The 15,271-nt window shown below is 32.5% G+C and overlaps 1 protein-coding gene across 3 annotated transcripts in view; it reads right to left on the bottom strand.

Annotated features, from left to right (window-relative positions):
* Positions 1-15,271, bottom strand: part of UBE2K (ubiquitin conjugating enzyme E2 K) — a 71,191-nt gene that overhangs the window by 3,937 nt on the left and 51,983 nt on the right. For all 3 annotated transcript variants that reach the window (XM_031941892.1, XM_031941894.1, XM_031941893.1), the window contains one exon: positions 4,666-4,765. In XM_031941892.1, coding sequence (XP_031797752.1) covers positions 4,666-4,765 — 100 coding nt within the window. The remainder of the gene's footprint in view (positions 1-4,665; positions 4,766-15,271) is intronic.

Here is a 15,271-nt window from a genome sequence, read left to right as displayed (position 1 = left end):
TCCTCTCTCTGGGCCATGCAGGATTTATTAATAATGATGATAGCAGTTAGCATAACCATTTCAAGTTTGCAAAGGATATTACAAAATCTGATACTATGTGCACGAATGTTTGTGGCAGCCCTTTTTGTAGTGGCTAGAAACTGGAAACTGAATGGATGTCCATCAGTTGGAGAATGGCTGAATAAATTGTGGTATATGAAAATTATGGAATATTACTGTTCTGTAAGAAATGACCAACAGGATGATTTCAGAAAGGCCTGGAGAGACTTACACGAACTGATGCTGAGTGAAATGAGCAGGACCAGGAGATCATTATATACTTCAACAACAATACTAGATGATGACCAGTTCTGATGGATCAGGCCATCCTCAGCAACGAGATCAACCAAATCATTTCTAATGGAGCAGTAATGAACTGAACTAGCTATACCCAGAAAAAGAACTCTGGGAGATGACTAAAAACCATTACATTGAATTCCCAATCCCTATATTTATGCACACCTGCATTTTTGATTTCCTTCACAAGCTAATTGTACAATAATTCAGAGTCTGATTCTTTTTGTACAGCAAAATAATGTTTTGGTCATGTATACTTATTGTGTATCTAAGTTATTATTTTAATATATTTAACATCTACTGGTCATCCTGCCATTTAGGGGAGGGGGTGGGGGGGTAAGAGGTGAAAAATTGGAACAAGAGGTTTGGCAATTGTTAATGCTGTAAAGGTACCCATGTATATATCCTGTAAATAAAAGGCTATTAAATTAAAAAAAAAAAAAATCTGATACTAACAATTCTGACAATGACGTGAAATTATAATCCCTATTTTGTTAGAGATGAAGAGAATGAGCAAGTCCGCTAAGTAAGTAACATGGCCAATAGTCACACAACTAATCGCGACTGAGGCAGCATCCATTAGCAGCCTTAGTAAGTTATAGAGAGCTTAATAAACTGAAGAGAGAGAAGAGAAAGGCAGAGGAAAATCACAAGGTAAATACTATGTCAAGGTGGCCAAGGCACCATGGCATGTAAGCTACAGAATGCTGCAGCAACAAGACAGCTTCATTAGGGAACAAGCAGGTCTCAGCTCTCACACTGAGAAGTTAAAGATGGCTGAGAAAAATCTGATAAGAGAAAGTAGCCCGAATATGAAGGAAAAAGACAGAGCAGGATCAATTCAGGTTATATATATATATATAAAAGGAAATGGAGATAAAATGCAAATACGCTCTAAATGTTAATCAAGGTATCCTTAATTTTTTGACTACTGCTATGGAGAAAAAATAGTAATAGATGCAGTTAAACTTATACCATAATGCTATATAAAGAAAATTTCCTGACTAAATAAAAAACGAACTCAGGATTATAAAAATAAAAGTAATCTAAAAACTTGTACATTAAGTCAACACTGGGGCAGCTAGAAGGCACAGTGAATCAAAACCTGGTCCTGAGGGTTATGAGGGTCCTGAATTCAAATCTAGCCTCAGACATGAGACACTTACAAGCCCATGTGACTCTTAGCTAGGCACTTAATCCTGAAATGCTTTAAGTGCTTTAAGGCATTACTCTATAGTATTTTACACTTTCAAAAAGAGAGTTGTTATTACAAGTTTGCAGAGGGAAAAATATAATACCTTGGAGTTTTATATTGTCCCAATAGCACAATACATTGTAAATGCAGATGCTCAACAAATAATGACTACATATTACATTCCTATGATCCCCCAAAATTACAGGAGGAAGATATAACAAGCATTCTGTTGTCATTTTGTTGATGAATCCTAAGATAAGGGTGTTTCAATCTCTTTCATTTTAGAGATGAAGTAAACTAAGGTCCAAAGAAAGGAGGTGCCCAGTGTCTAAGATAATTTAGATCTGAACTTGATCCTCTTCTCCTTTCAAATCAAAGACAATCTCCATGAATAAATAGTTCATGGTCCTCAAAGACCATCTATATCTCAGGCAAAAAAAGAGGCCCAAGGGAGGTACAAGAAACTTTGCCTCATAAAGTGGGTAAGTTCTGGATTGATGCCATGTTCCCTTTCTCCTGACCCACTGACCCTGCCCAGGATACTTAAAGCTCTTTGAACCAGAATAGAAAAAATGGAAAATCTTTCTTGCATGTTCTTTTTACTGTGTCTCCTCTAATAGAATCTTAAAAATGAAAGAAAGAGCTTTTAAAAATCATTGAACTCCTCATAACACAAAGGACTACCTTCTGTTAATTTGTTCTCCTCCATGTCTGTGTTCTGATGTCTCATTTAAATCCCCTTGTTTAAAGCAACTATTTAAAAAAGGAAACTGAATTATCTATATAATAAGGCTTGCCATAGAAAGAAAAATCGTTAAGCAAATAAATAGACCTCACTTCCTTTCTCTTCAGAAATAATTATTTTCAAGATGTAAAGATAATATTAGATATAAATGATGAATTGATTGTTTCCTGGAGAAAACAGCAAGATCATATACAATGGAGAGTGCTAATCCAGTGAAGCACAAAATAAGTGCTATAAATCTGTCTAGACTACTTCTACACTTAGAAAATCTTCTATGACTCCTTACTGCCTGTTTACAATTCCAATAACTACCTTATCTTAATGCCTTATCACTATCCTTCCATGAACTCTGAATTCTAGCCAAACTGATCCACTTTTTGTGATCAAAATGTTCTTTTAATGCTTCCTGCAACTTTCATGGTTGCTTTGTTTGTTAATACTACTAGTATGCCCTATTTTGCAAAGTGGGTCTGCTCTACTTTTTAAAATTTGCTATCAGTTTCTTCACGAAGTTTTTCTTGATCCACTTGCTTAGACTCTCTCCAAATCAATAAAAATGAAAGTCTAGAAGACATTTTAAATGCAGGAAATACAAAACCCATTATAATTTCCTTGACTTTCCTCTCTTACAAATTTTACTCTACTTCTGTCTCCCCAACAGCTCCCTATTACCTACTAGCCTAAATGTAAACTCTTCTGGGCTAGTTTACTGACTTAGATAATTTTTACCCTATTTATAAATGTTTCTTTCTAACTACTGATCAGCAAATATTCTCTGCTCTAATCAAGCATGTTTTATTCTGTGTCCTGAACACAATGTTCATTATCCTAACACACACTCTCATGCATTTGCTATTCTAGTTTTACCACATCACCTCCTTTTTCTTAATGTAAGAACAAATCTACACACACATTTACATAGTACTTTAAGATTTACACAATTTTCTTTTCCTACAACAATACTTTGAGACAGGTAATACAAATGCCATTCCAGTTTTTACTATTCAACCATTTCACTCAGGTCCTACTCTTCATGATTTCATTTGTGTTTTTTGGGGAAAACAAAATGATTTGCCATTTCCTTCCTCCAGATGAGGAAAATGAAGCAAAAAGGATTAAATGCCTCTCCCAAAGTAACAAAGCTAGTAATCTAAGGCCATATTTGACCGCCTGACTTTAGAACAATCTCTCATATGTATATTTAGTAAATACTTGTTGGATTGAAATCTATGTATAAAAATAATCAGGGAAAAAACAACTTTAAATGCAACACATGGAAATTTAATAGACAAAAAAGGCTACTCTCATCAGTAGAGTAGAATTTGTGTAAGATACATACTTTTCTTCCTTAATCATGAGGTTTTATTTAGTAAAATAGCAAAAAAAGTGTTCAATGATTTTACAGCTATAAAGTGGATCTTGCTAAAAGACAACCCAATCAATACAAGGAAAACAGTATAGCAAGGTTTTATTCTATCTGCTTTGGAAGAATGAATAAAATTGGATTATAAAGTGATTTGGGAAGTCATCTAGATGATACAGTAGATAGAACATGGGGCTTAGAATCAGGAAAAGTCATCTTTATGACATCAAATCTATTCTGAGACTTGCCCAGGGACACAAGTCACTTAACTCTATTTGCCTCAGTTCCCTCATCAGTAAAATGAGCTGGAAAAGGAAATGGCAAAGCACTTTAGTACCCAGTACACAAATGGGGTCCTGAAGGGTCAGACATAACTGAATGCCTGAAGAACAACAAAAAACTGATAATCCCTCCCCCTTGATCAGAGGCTCTAGGTACATAACAGCTAAACATTAATAGCTGATGCAAAAAAAACAAACTTTCTATTCTGCACAGGCTATTAAATAAGAATAAGAGACCTAGATGAATTGTTAATTTTGCACCCAGGATTTAAAATCATTATTAGATCAAAACAATTTTGAAAATTTTTATATATAATAAAAATTAGCCTACCTAAAAAAAGCAGACTTTCTTAAGCCTAAATCCACTGATTTTGCTCCAATAAAAAGGTTATTAATTGGCCACTGTCATGAGAATATCAGTTACATAGAAGCACTCTATCACTATAAGACAACAGACTGCTATCTGACTAAGGATCACTTTCAAAGATGAAATAGCAATGAATTCCATGTATTTAAGTTAGAAGGTTGATCATTCTTCAGTGAATTCTAGTCAGGAATAGATAAATTAAATTTTTAGTTATAATTAAGAGATTACTTGCATAACTTCAAAAATTAATCTTAGCATTAGAACTAGCTATCTTAAGAACTTTTAAATATTAAAATTGAGAAAACGAAAGTCAAGTGTGATTTTCATTTAATATGCTAAATTTCAAGATAAAGTACAAATGAGTTTCAGATACCTTACCTGATTTGCTACTACTGCATCTTGTGGATCATCTGGTTCTGCAGCTGCCAATAATGCTTGCAATGAGAGCAATACTGTCCTTAGAGTCATTGCTGCTGCCCTAAAATTCAAGTATGAAAATATTTTTTATTAAAAAAAAAAAGTCTGTGTTTTATAGCAAGGAAATAAAAACATGATTTTTCTGAAGACTAAGAACATTAAAAAAATGGAAAAATGAAAGGCAGCCTTTCCATTTTTATTTTACATCTGAATATCTCTTCATATTTTTCCACAGTCCCTATCATAATCAGAATTGGGTTTCCAAAAGTCTGTTGTGAAAAGAGTTGGTCTATTATTACTCCCATTGTAGACAGGAGGAAATAGCTCAGATGTGAAGTTACTGGCCCAAGTCATAGTAAATGGAAAAGCCAGGATTAAGTCCATAATCTTCTAGTTCGACAACCAGTACCCTTTCCAATATATACAAGAGAGGTCTGCAAAATAAGGTGGCTTGTTTTTTGCCTTGTCTTCAGCCTGAAGAATAGTTTTTACATTTGTAAATAATATTTAATTTTCTTTTAAAATGCAAAAACCATTCTCAACTCTCAGAACTTACCAAAAACCCAGGAAGCTCACCCTACTCTAAAACATGATTATACCATGATTGAGTTTTCTTTAGTTTTTACATTCTTTTCAACTCAATCTCTTCTCCCCCCCCCAAAAAAAAAGAAGGAAAGAAAGAAAAATTTGTTTTGTCCCTATGTTTTATACAGTTGTCACCAATGTGATAACAAAATTCTGGAAGGCAGACAAAACAGCCAAAAACAAGATTTTCTTTCCTGACTTTCTATTCACTTCTGCAGGCAGAACCCCAAAACATAAAATGATGGAAAATTACTAACTACCTCTTTTGTACTGACATGAAAAAAATGAGCTAAGTTATACTAAATTTTTGAAATATTCAAATATTTTTAGGAAAATCTGAAAGCACTAGGTAACATTCTAAAATAGAGCTCAAGAGTCAGGGGGGAAAAAAGCTAAAATAAAGAATAAGGTACCCCCTTCAAAAAAAAAGTTCTTAAAAAAAAACCTTATGAAATCAACATTGTTATTTTGTTGAGCTAGAGTTACAGGTAGGTCTTCTAAAGCACATTTTAGACAATATGACATAACTTATGAAAAGAAGAAAATGACACATTTGGCTTCAGAAGGCAAATTAGGAAAATCAAAACAGCAAACTAAAACTAATATAACATAGGTAGATCAACAGCAAGAAATGAAATTCCCCTTTCTTTCTCTTACAAGGGGATTATACAAATTTGAACCTCATTACTAACAATTTTAGCAGAATGAAAGAATAAAAAGAGTCCATTTGATTTGTGATTATCTTTAGGGAGATGCAAGAAAAAAGAGATACTTTACATTCTCTCACATATTAAATGAAAAGCTTGTTTTTAGAGGGATAGAATTCAATGAACAATAAATCTTTCCATCCTTCCCTGATGTTCCAAACAATGAAAAATTTGTGAATAAGGACAAAGAAAACAAAATGATACTGACAATTCCTAAATTCACCTCAGAGTTCAAAATAAATAAAAAAAAAAAAACAGTCAGAATATACTTAGCATAGTACAAGCTTCCTTCAAATTAAAAAGAAGAGAGTTTGGCTACTTCATTTTTAAAAATCTAACCTGTCATCAATCATTAAGATATGGAAAACCATCTTTTGGAGGGAGGAGAGAGAAAGAAAGGGAAAAAGAAAAAAGGAAGAAGGAAGGAAATTTATGGAAAATAAGCTACCACCCTCTATGTGAAAACCATAACTATTATACTAATATCAAATCAAAGTGGGCATACAAAAGTGTTCATAGTTTACAAGTCAGCATTCTTGTTCCTCTCTACAAATGTAATTTCATTGGTATTGAAAAATCTTATTGCCAATGCAGCTTTGAGTCTTGAAAAGTCACTAGGGAGAGACTAAGTGACTTGTACCAAGTCTTTCTTCTTGAACATAAACCTGGCCTCTACCCAACTGCTTTCTCAAGCAACATTTATTCCAAATATTTACTACATCACACAATCCGAATGTTTGAATATCATCAAATATCAATAAGTTCATAGAGATACAATGATACAGATTAATGTAGTATTAAATATTTTAAGGAAAATGTGAAAATGCCTCATATCTTTCATAGCTAAGATTTCATAGCTGGCCTTTTAAATATCTTCAATTTTGACAAATGAATATACAAAAAACCTTTTCAAGATGTAGAACTACATACAGATTCATAAATTCTAAAGTTTTCACTACTGTATCCATTTCCAGTGGTGATTTCTTGAACAATTACAGGATTTCCCAAAATGGTCTTAATATTAAAAAAAAAAAAAAAAAAAACTTCAGAATGGGAAAACTTGGGTCATAAATATTAAACTATGAATACACAAAAAGAACTACAGATACCAAGATATTAAAAGGAAATAGTGGTACAAACAGAAAGTTTCTTTATTTCAAAATTCCTGAGAAGAAGGACAGTCCCTTCACCAGAAAGTCTGGAGCGGGAAAGCCAATTTTACAGAAGTAAAGAGCAAAGTTATATAGTGGAAATTTACAGAAACCCTATTCACCCACCCATCTCCTGTTAATCCTATTAAAATCATTGGCCAACTTGATCTTTATTTCTTATTTGTCTTTGGAATACAGCTGTTTTGTTTTTTTTGTGATACCAGGGTTTTGGTTAAGCAGTAAATGTTTCAAAATGTTATTAAGAAAAAGGTGTCTGTTTTACTTCAGAGGTAAGTAATCAATTAAGCAAGAGGGGTTAAAGGTTTCTAAATTACTGAGCTAGTAACTAAGGGGCTTTGGTTTGTTTTGCTTTTCCTCATTCAATCAGATAGGGATTGCTAGGTTGGAGACTTCTCAGATATCTCTAGGTCTTCAAACAATTGGGCAGGCTTTTCTCTAGGCAGTTGAACAAGCGTCAAAGGAGTAACCCTCAGGTATTTTCTGCTGGAAGAGCAAGTCTTTGCTCTTCTCCCAGAGTCTTAATAATTAAACGGAGCCTTAGTGCAGAGTCAAAACTACCCAAGGTTATTATTACTCTGAGAAGTCTTCAGTTTCCTATTACACTCAATACTGTAAGTGGTAGTTTTTTTTTTTTTTAAATTTATTTTTTCCAGTCATATATAAAGACAACTTTTAACATTTCACTTAAAAAATTTTTGGAATTTCAAATTTTTTTTTTTCCTTCCTTCACTCCATCCCTGCCAAGGTATAAGCAATTTGACATGGTTTATACATGTTCATTCTTGTGAAATGGATTCTATCTGGTAGTTTATTTAATAAAAACTTCTTGTCCTATATGACAAATTCCACAGCAAACTAATCCTGATAAAATATTTCCTTATCCATTAAAATCCCATATTACAAATAAAAGTTACAAAGATGAAGCTAATTGAGATATGTCTTTTGACAACTAATTTCACAATGACTATCAAACTAAAGACAATAATTCTGATCTCAAAATTTCATTTGGTCCTAATTGTGGTAATCCTTCCAAAAATTCTACAAAGAAACTCATGAAACAGATAGTTCTTATAAAAACAAAAGATACTTCCTTATTCTCTCTCCTACACAAATTAAACTTAAAACAAATTTATAACTGAAAAGTCACAACTAACAGAATATCATTAGTTTCACATTTACACTTTTGTTTATTCTTCAATATATTTCCTATGGTACATCTGTATTGATTAAAAGTTACACTGCTCTAAAGATAGGTGTGTGGCAGGGAATTGGTGGAAGCCACATTTAAAAAAAAAAAAAGAGTACAAACCACTACTAACCTTACCATTCAGCGGTTTTAAAATGCACTGCTTTAATACATTTTATTAAGCTATATATAGTAGATAAATTTCATTACCTATGCACATTGTATCTTACATCTATTTTTACAAGAAAACCCAGGAAAAAAGTGTTAGAGAAAAAGAAAAAGAAAGGAAGAAAGTATCTTAACTCACACTACCTAACAATTATATAGTATCTCTCATTCTTTTACCAAATGTTTAAATTTCCACAACAAGACTGTACGTGTTTCAAGGTCACAGCCCCAACAACCCCAACCACAGCTTATTATTACCCGTAAGAAAAAGTATAATTCATGAGTTTGTATTTTCAAACTTGAAAGGCCTTAAAAATCTGGATTTTTTTCCCCCAAGCCTACCCTGCAATAGTCCTGGTAATAAACTATCACTGACTTTAATCAAGATCACAGACTTAAAACCACAAAGGACCTCAGGTCTAAACAATACCCTCATTTACAAATGAAAAAAACTGAGGCCCAAAGAAGCTGACAGGTAGGAGACCAGGGAGAGATTGGAACCCAGGCTCTTTTCCCAAATCCAATAATTCAAATGACAAAGTATGTTTCAAATTGTGTCAAGAGACCCAAAACCAGCATGATGCTGACAAACACACCAAGAAAGGTTCTTCGCAGCTTTGTAGGTTGTACCATATAATAAGCACATTCAGCTAATGCACAAAACCAGGGGCGGTCAATTGCTAGTCGTCTACAACTGCCTGCTGAAAGGACCAACAAGGAAATCAAAGCAACATTATGGATATGGATGTACTACTGGAAGCCTATAGAAAAGATCAGCAGGCTGATTTCAGGAAGCCTGGAAAGACTCTCAAGAACTGATGCTGCTCACAGAAGATCATTGTACACAGTAACAAGATTATGTGATGATCAAGTGAGCCCAACCTGGCTCTTTTCAACAATGAGGTGATTCAGAACAGTTCCAATGGTCTTATGAGGGAAAGAGCCAGCTGTACCCAGAGAGAGGACTGTGAGGACTGAGTGTGGATCAAAGCACAGTATTTTCAATTTTTTTGCTGTTTGCCTGCTTTTTTTTTTTCCCCTCAGTGTTTTTCCTTTTTGATTAGATTTTTCTTTTGTAGCATGTTAAATGTAGAAATGTGGTTAGAAGAATTGGAGTAATTGTTACATGGGGCTGGAGTAGGGAAAAAGAGAAAAAAACTTGGAACGAAAGGTTTTTACAAAGGTGAATGTTGAAAACAATCTTTGCTTAAATTTTGAAAATAAAAATCATTTGCTTCTTAATCTATTTTCAAAAAGTTCACATTAAATAAATGCATAGGAAACACAATGTAATGCACAATGCAGAAATTTTAATTGAAGACCTAAGTACCAATACTTGCCCATTTCTTTTTTTAAACTTCTACCTCTATGATATTTGGGCAAGTCAACTAAATTAATGACTATTAATAAAAATTAAAATGGCTAACATTTATATATAGCACTTACAATGTGCCAAACACTGTACTAATAAGCATGTTAAAATTATTCTATTTGATCCTCACAACCACACTGCAGAAGGGCCATTTTACAAAAGACAAAAAACAGGCAAACAGTGGTGAAGTGATGTGCCCAAATCATACAGATAAAGAAGTGTCTTCGGATGGATTTATATGCTTTTTTCCTAACTTCAGGCCCAAGCAGCTGACACAAATGATCACAATTGTTGAGGAAACTAAAAGATAAATTAGGTTCACATCATTATCTTTTACTACATGACAAAACAAGTTCCAATTGGATAAACTTCATTTAAAAGATTTTTTTTTTTAATCTAGAAGAATGATCAATTCCACTTTTTTGACCAAAGGTTTTGGAGAAAAAAAAGTTTTTATATAAACAAAATGAATGTTATTTAAAATAAAAGGTTAATCCCAACTGGAGAAAAATTCTTCATGCAAACTTATGATAAAAGATCTGATTTCCAAAATACAAAGGGAATGGATATAAATATATAAAAGTAAGTCACATTCATCCTGAAGGGAACAAATTATTATTTGATAGGAAATGAAATTATGATAGGAAATGAAATAACTATGTAGACAAAATATCTCAGTAATCAATAAGAGAAATAGAAATTATAACTCTTACATTTACCTCACAGGAAAATTGGAATGCAGGAAAATTACAATGAAGATTTAAAAGTGCAAATAACCTGCATTGGGTGAACTATGAGGTATACTAACATACTTCATGATAACACTAAAAATTCAACTCAACAGTTTGGAAAACACATTGAAATTATATATAAAAGAAAAATAAAGGCGTTAAATTATTCATAGCCTTTAAGACTGAGGGATACCACTAAGCAAGTAAACCAAGAATACAAGAGACAGAAAGATCTCATGCTTTTAAAATAAATACTTATAAGCAATGTTCTTTATGGTGGAAAAATATATGGAGAGGACAGGTGGTATCCACACATATAGGAATGGATCAAAAAAAGTTAAAATGTATTAAGAGTAGGTTATTGTACCATTAAAACAAAAAAGGGGGGTGGGGTTCACTAATATAATGAAAATCTCCATAGACACCATAATATTTATAGAAGCACTAAAATCAATGTAGAGGTCGATCAGTTGTGGAATGGCTATCCAGATAAACTATTATAATACCTGGATATGCTGTAAGAAACAAGAAAAAAGGATGAATACTTCCAAGGAAATTAAGCAGAGCCAGAAAATATGTCCAATGACTAAAAATAACTTCAGTTAGAAAAATAAGACAAAACAAAATTGAATTCTACAAAATTATAATGGCCCCTGTTGATCCTGTCCCACAAATAAATGAGTAAATAAAAATTTTAAGATGCCTCTTCAAATGCTCTGAGGGGTTTTGAACATGATATATTTTCTTAGGCTAAATGATTTTGCTGAATTGTTCTCATATCCTTTTTTAAAATTTTAAACTGTTATAAGAAATGGCTTAATGAGAAATTCAGAGAATATTTAAACAATTATATATAGTAACAAAGCAAGCCAAGAGAGAACATAACAAACAGAATCATTAAAGGGAAAAAACAATATCAAAAACTCATAAAAATGTAAGTACAATGCAATAACTAAAATTTGATCTAAGAAATCTGAAAAAGAAATATGCTTCCCTCAGAGAAAATATGGTGGACTTTTCTTATTACCAATTTTTAAACATTTTTACTTAAAAATCTGAGTTCCAAAATTTATCCCTGACTCTCTTCTTCCCTTTTCCCTTTCCCCTCCTTGAGACACTAAGCAATTAGATATAGGCTATAATTGTGCAATTATGTTAAGACATTTCCAATAATTTGAAGAATTATTGGAAATATATTGGAATTATTGGAATATATCCTGGAAAATAATTAAGCCATCCACAGTTCATTGAACAATATTGCTATTATTGTTGCTATTACAACATTTTCCCGATTCTGTTTACTTCATTATGTATAAGTTCAAGTGAATCTTTCCAGATTTCTCCAGATATTCTCTTGTCATTTCTTATAGTGCAATAATATTCTCTTACAACCATATAGACATTCTCCAATTGACAGGCATCTTTCTGATTTTCAATTTGTAGCCACCACAAAAAGAACAGCTATAAACTATTTTTGTACAAATAGGTCCTTTCCCCTTTTTTGATGTCTTTAGGATACAGATCCAGCAGTGGTTTTGCTAAATCAAAAAGTATCTTTTGGACAGTTCCAAACTGTTCTTCAGAATGGTTGGATCCCTTCAGAATTCCACCAACAATGTAGTAGTGTCCCTTTTGCACATCTTCTTCAACATTCAACATTTTCCTTTTTTGTCACATTAATCAATTTGATAGGTGTGAGGTAACACCTCAAGAGATGTTTTAATAAATTTGCATGGGATTTTTTACCTAATTTACATAATGATAGATAGCTTTGAGTTGACTTTTTTTACCTGAAAACTACATATTCATATCCTTTGACTATCAATTGGAGAATGACTTGAACTTTTATAAATTTTACTCAAGTTCTCTATATATTTGAGAAATGAGACCTTTATCAGACATAGTTATTGCAAAAATCATTCCCAATTCAGATTTTTGGCTTTCCTTATAATTTTGGCTGCATTGGTTTTGCTTATGCTAAAACTTAATTTTATATAAGCAAAATTACTGACTATATATTTTATACATACATATATATATACATATATATGATATTATAATTTATTATTTCCACTGATCAAATTTTTGGTCCTAAATTCTTTCCTCATACATAAATCTAACAGATGAACTGTTAAACTCTCTCAATCTGTTTATATAGTATCATCTTTTACATATAAAAATTTATCTTATCTTGGTATAAGGTATGAGGTGTGAATAAATACCTAGTTTTCTGCCATACTGCTTTCCAGATTGACCAGCAGCAGTTTGTGTAAACTATTGAGTTCCCCCCCACACACATAGTATTATTGTGTTTTCGCCAATATGAGAGTTTTCAATATTCATTTCTATTAAGATTTTGAGTTCCAAATCCTTTCCCTCCTTAACCTTCCCAAGAGATCAAGCAATCTGAAATAGATTATATATGTGCAATTATTTTGAACATATTTTCACAAGAGTCATAGTGTGAAAGAAAACTCAAAATGAGGAAAAGGCAATAAAGCTATAATTAAATAATAAGTAAACAAAGAGTGAAAATGGCATCTGCATTCAGTCATGACTTTTTCTTCCAAAAGCTTAGCTCAGTTTATTATATACTACATTACTAATCTTTTCCACTGCTCTAGAAGTGGTGAACTCTAAAGGAAATGAAATAAAGCATTTGGTGTCAGGAAATGTCAATGTTTTAGATGATTTTGCTTATCTATCTCTTAAATTAAAAAAAAAATTGGAGGGAGGGAATGGGACGTGACATAAAATCAACAAGAGAGTGGACAAGATAAGCTTTAAAATTAATTTCAGTTCTAAAACAATGATTCATCCTCTTGTTTTTATGTCAACATTTATTCTATATCACTGGGAAAAAGCTAAAGAAAAAAACATAGCAAAAGTGTTAACCAACACTGTTGACTAAACAGAAGATTAGTGCTGATTCACTAATACAGAAGAGAACAGAAACATGAGGGTAGTTGTTTCCAATTTGGCTTGATTTCTCTATGTACAAGTGTATTACCAAATTAAATTTCAAAAATAAAACTGGTTCAGAAAATTATCAAATTATTTACAAAGAGAACAGCAAATTTTAAAATAAAATTCATAAAACTTGTAAGCAAAAATAAATAACACTCCAAATTCTAACTTGCATACATTCTGAAGAAAATTCAGCATGTTTTAAAGGTCCAGAAGAGATAAGCTAAAATAACCAACATTGTTCCCAATTATTATATGTGCTTCCAATTACCAATGACTTAAAGTAATCACATTCTTAAATGAACTAACACTGGAGGAAAAAAAAATTTATCTAAAGGGCCATTTCTTATGCATATATATTATATTTAACATATATTTTAACATATTTAATATGTATTAATAGTATTAGCCATCTAGATGTGGGGGTGGGGGGAAGAAGGAGGAAAGCTGCAACAGAAGGTTTTGCAAGAGTCAATCCTGAAAAATTACCCATGCATGTCTTATAAATAAAAAGCTGTAATAAAAAAAAATTTTTAAAGGGCCATTTCTGCTTCCTGCCTTATCTCCACAATCTTATCATATCCTCAAAACTTTTGCAATTCAGCTCAACTTAGCGCTTAGTACAAATGGCTAGAACATAGCAGGTATTTAATAAATGCTTGCTTTTGACCAATTCTACTTGATTCCTTCTTTCCAAATTCAAAAGTAGCTTCTAAATGACAAAATTGGTGGCTATCACCAAATCCAATTCAGGGATAAGTACTCTAACCCTCTCCCTCCATGACCTATCTATAATATCTAATAATATGGAACAACTTGTTTCAATAAGACAGTTCTTCCATGGATTTTATGACATTGCACTCTCCAGTTCACCTACATCCACATAGAATTCAGTTCTCAGCCTCTTCTCTCCGTCTACATTCTCCTTTGACACCCATTCCTGTGATGTTAAACAACAATCTGTTTTTCCCTAAATTCAAGCTGAAAATTCTCAATTGTTTGCTTGGTCCTCTAAATATGGCTAAAATGGAAAAGCCTATGTTTCCTTTTAAAACTTTCTTTACCTTACCATCCTATGCTAACATTATCTTCAGTATTCTAGTTCCCTAGCTGCAAAATATTTTAATCCAATTTCAGATTTCTTCTTCCAAACTGGACACGATAATCCTATGATTCTGCGTCTGCATCTTTTTAGCGACATACAGCATGCTTCCTCCCTCAAAGCCCTTTCTAACCAAATTTACTGTAGTCCAGAGTTCTCAACAACCATATCTTTGCTCGTTCCTTTCTTTAATGCTGGAAATGATCTCGATTCTCATCTGTTTCTTATCCATTCTTTAAATCCAAACTACAATATCACTACTTGAGAATGATGTACTCAGCAAGTCTGAAATAATTTTCCCCCTCCAACTTTACATTGCATTCCATGACTTCTATATTAACACAGATCATAAATTTAGATTTGGAAAAAGACCTCAGAAATCTTATTGTCATATTTCTATCACAATCATCAGCATCAAAAACATGCTATCTTCCATTATTTAGCCTCTGCTTAAAAGACCAGTCCTGGAAGAGATAGTATTTGCCTTTTCTGTGTATGGAAGTAGACTTTCAACTTTTCCCCATATGCTGGAATGTATGTGATCAGGGCTAGTGGTATTACTCAGTGGTATTCTCAC

This window comes from Sarcophilus harrisii, chromosome 6 (genome assembly GCF_902635505.1).
Source record: "Sarcophilus harrisii chromosome 6, mSarHar1.11, whole genome shotgun sequence".
Lineage (NCBI taxonomy): Eukaryota > Metazoa > Chordata > Mammalia > Dasyuromorphia > Dasyuridae > Sarcophilus > Sarcophilus harrisii.
This window is presented reverse-complemented; position numbering and strand designations above follow the sequence as displayed.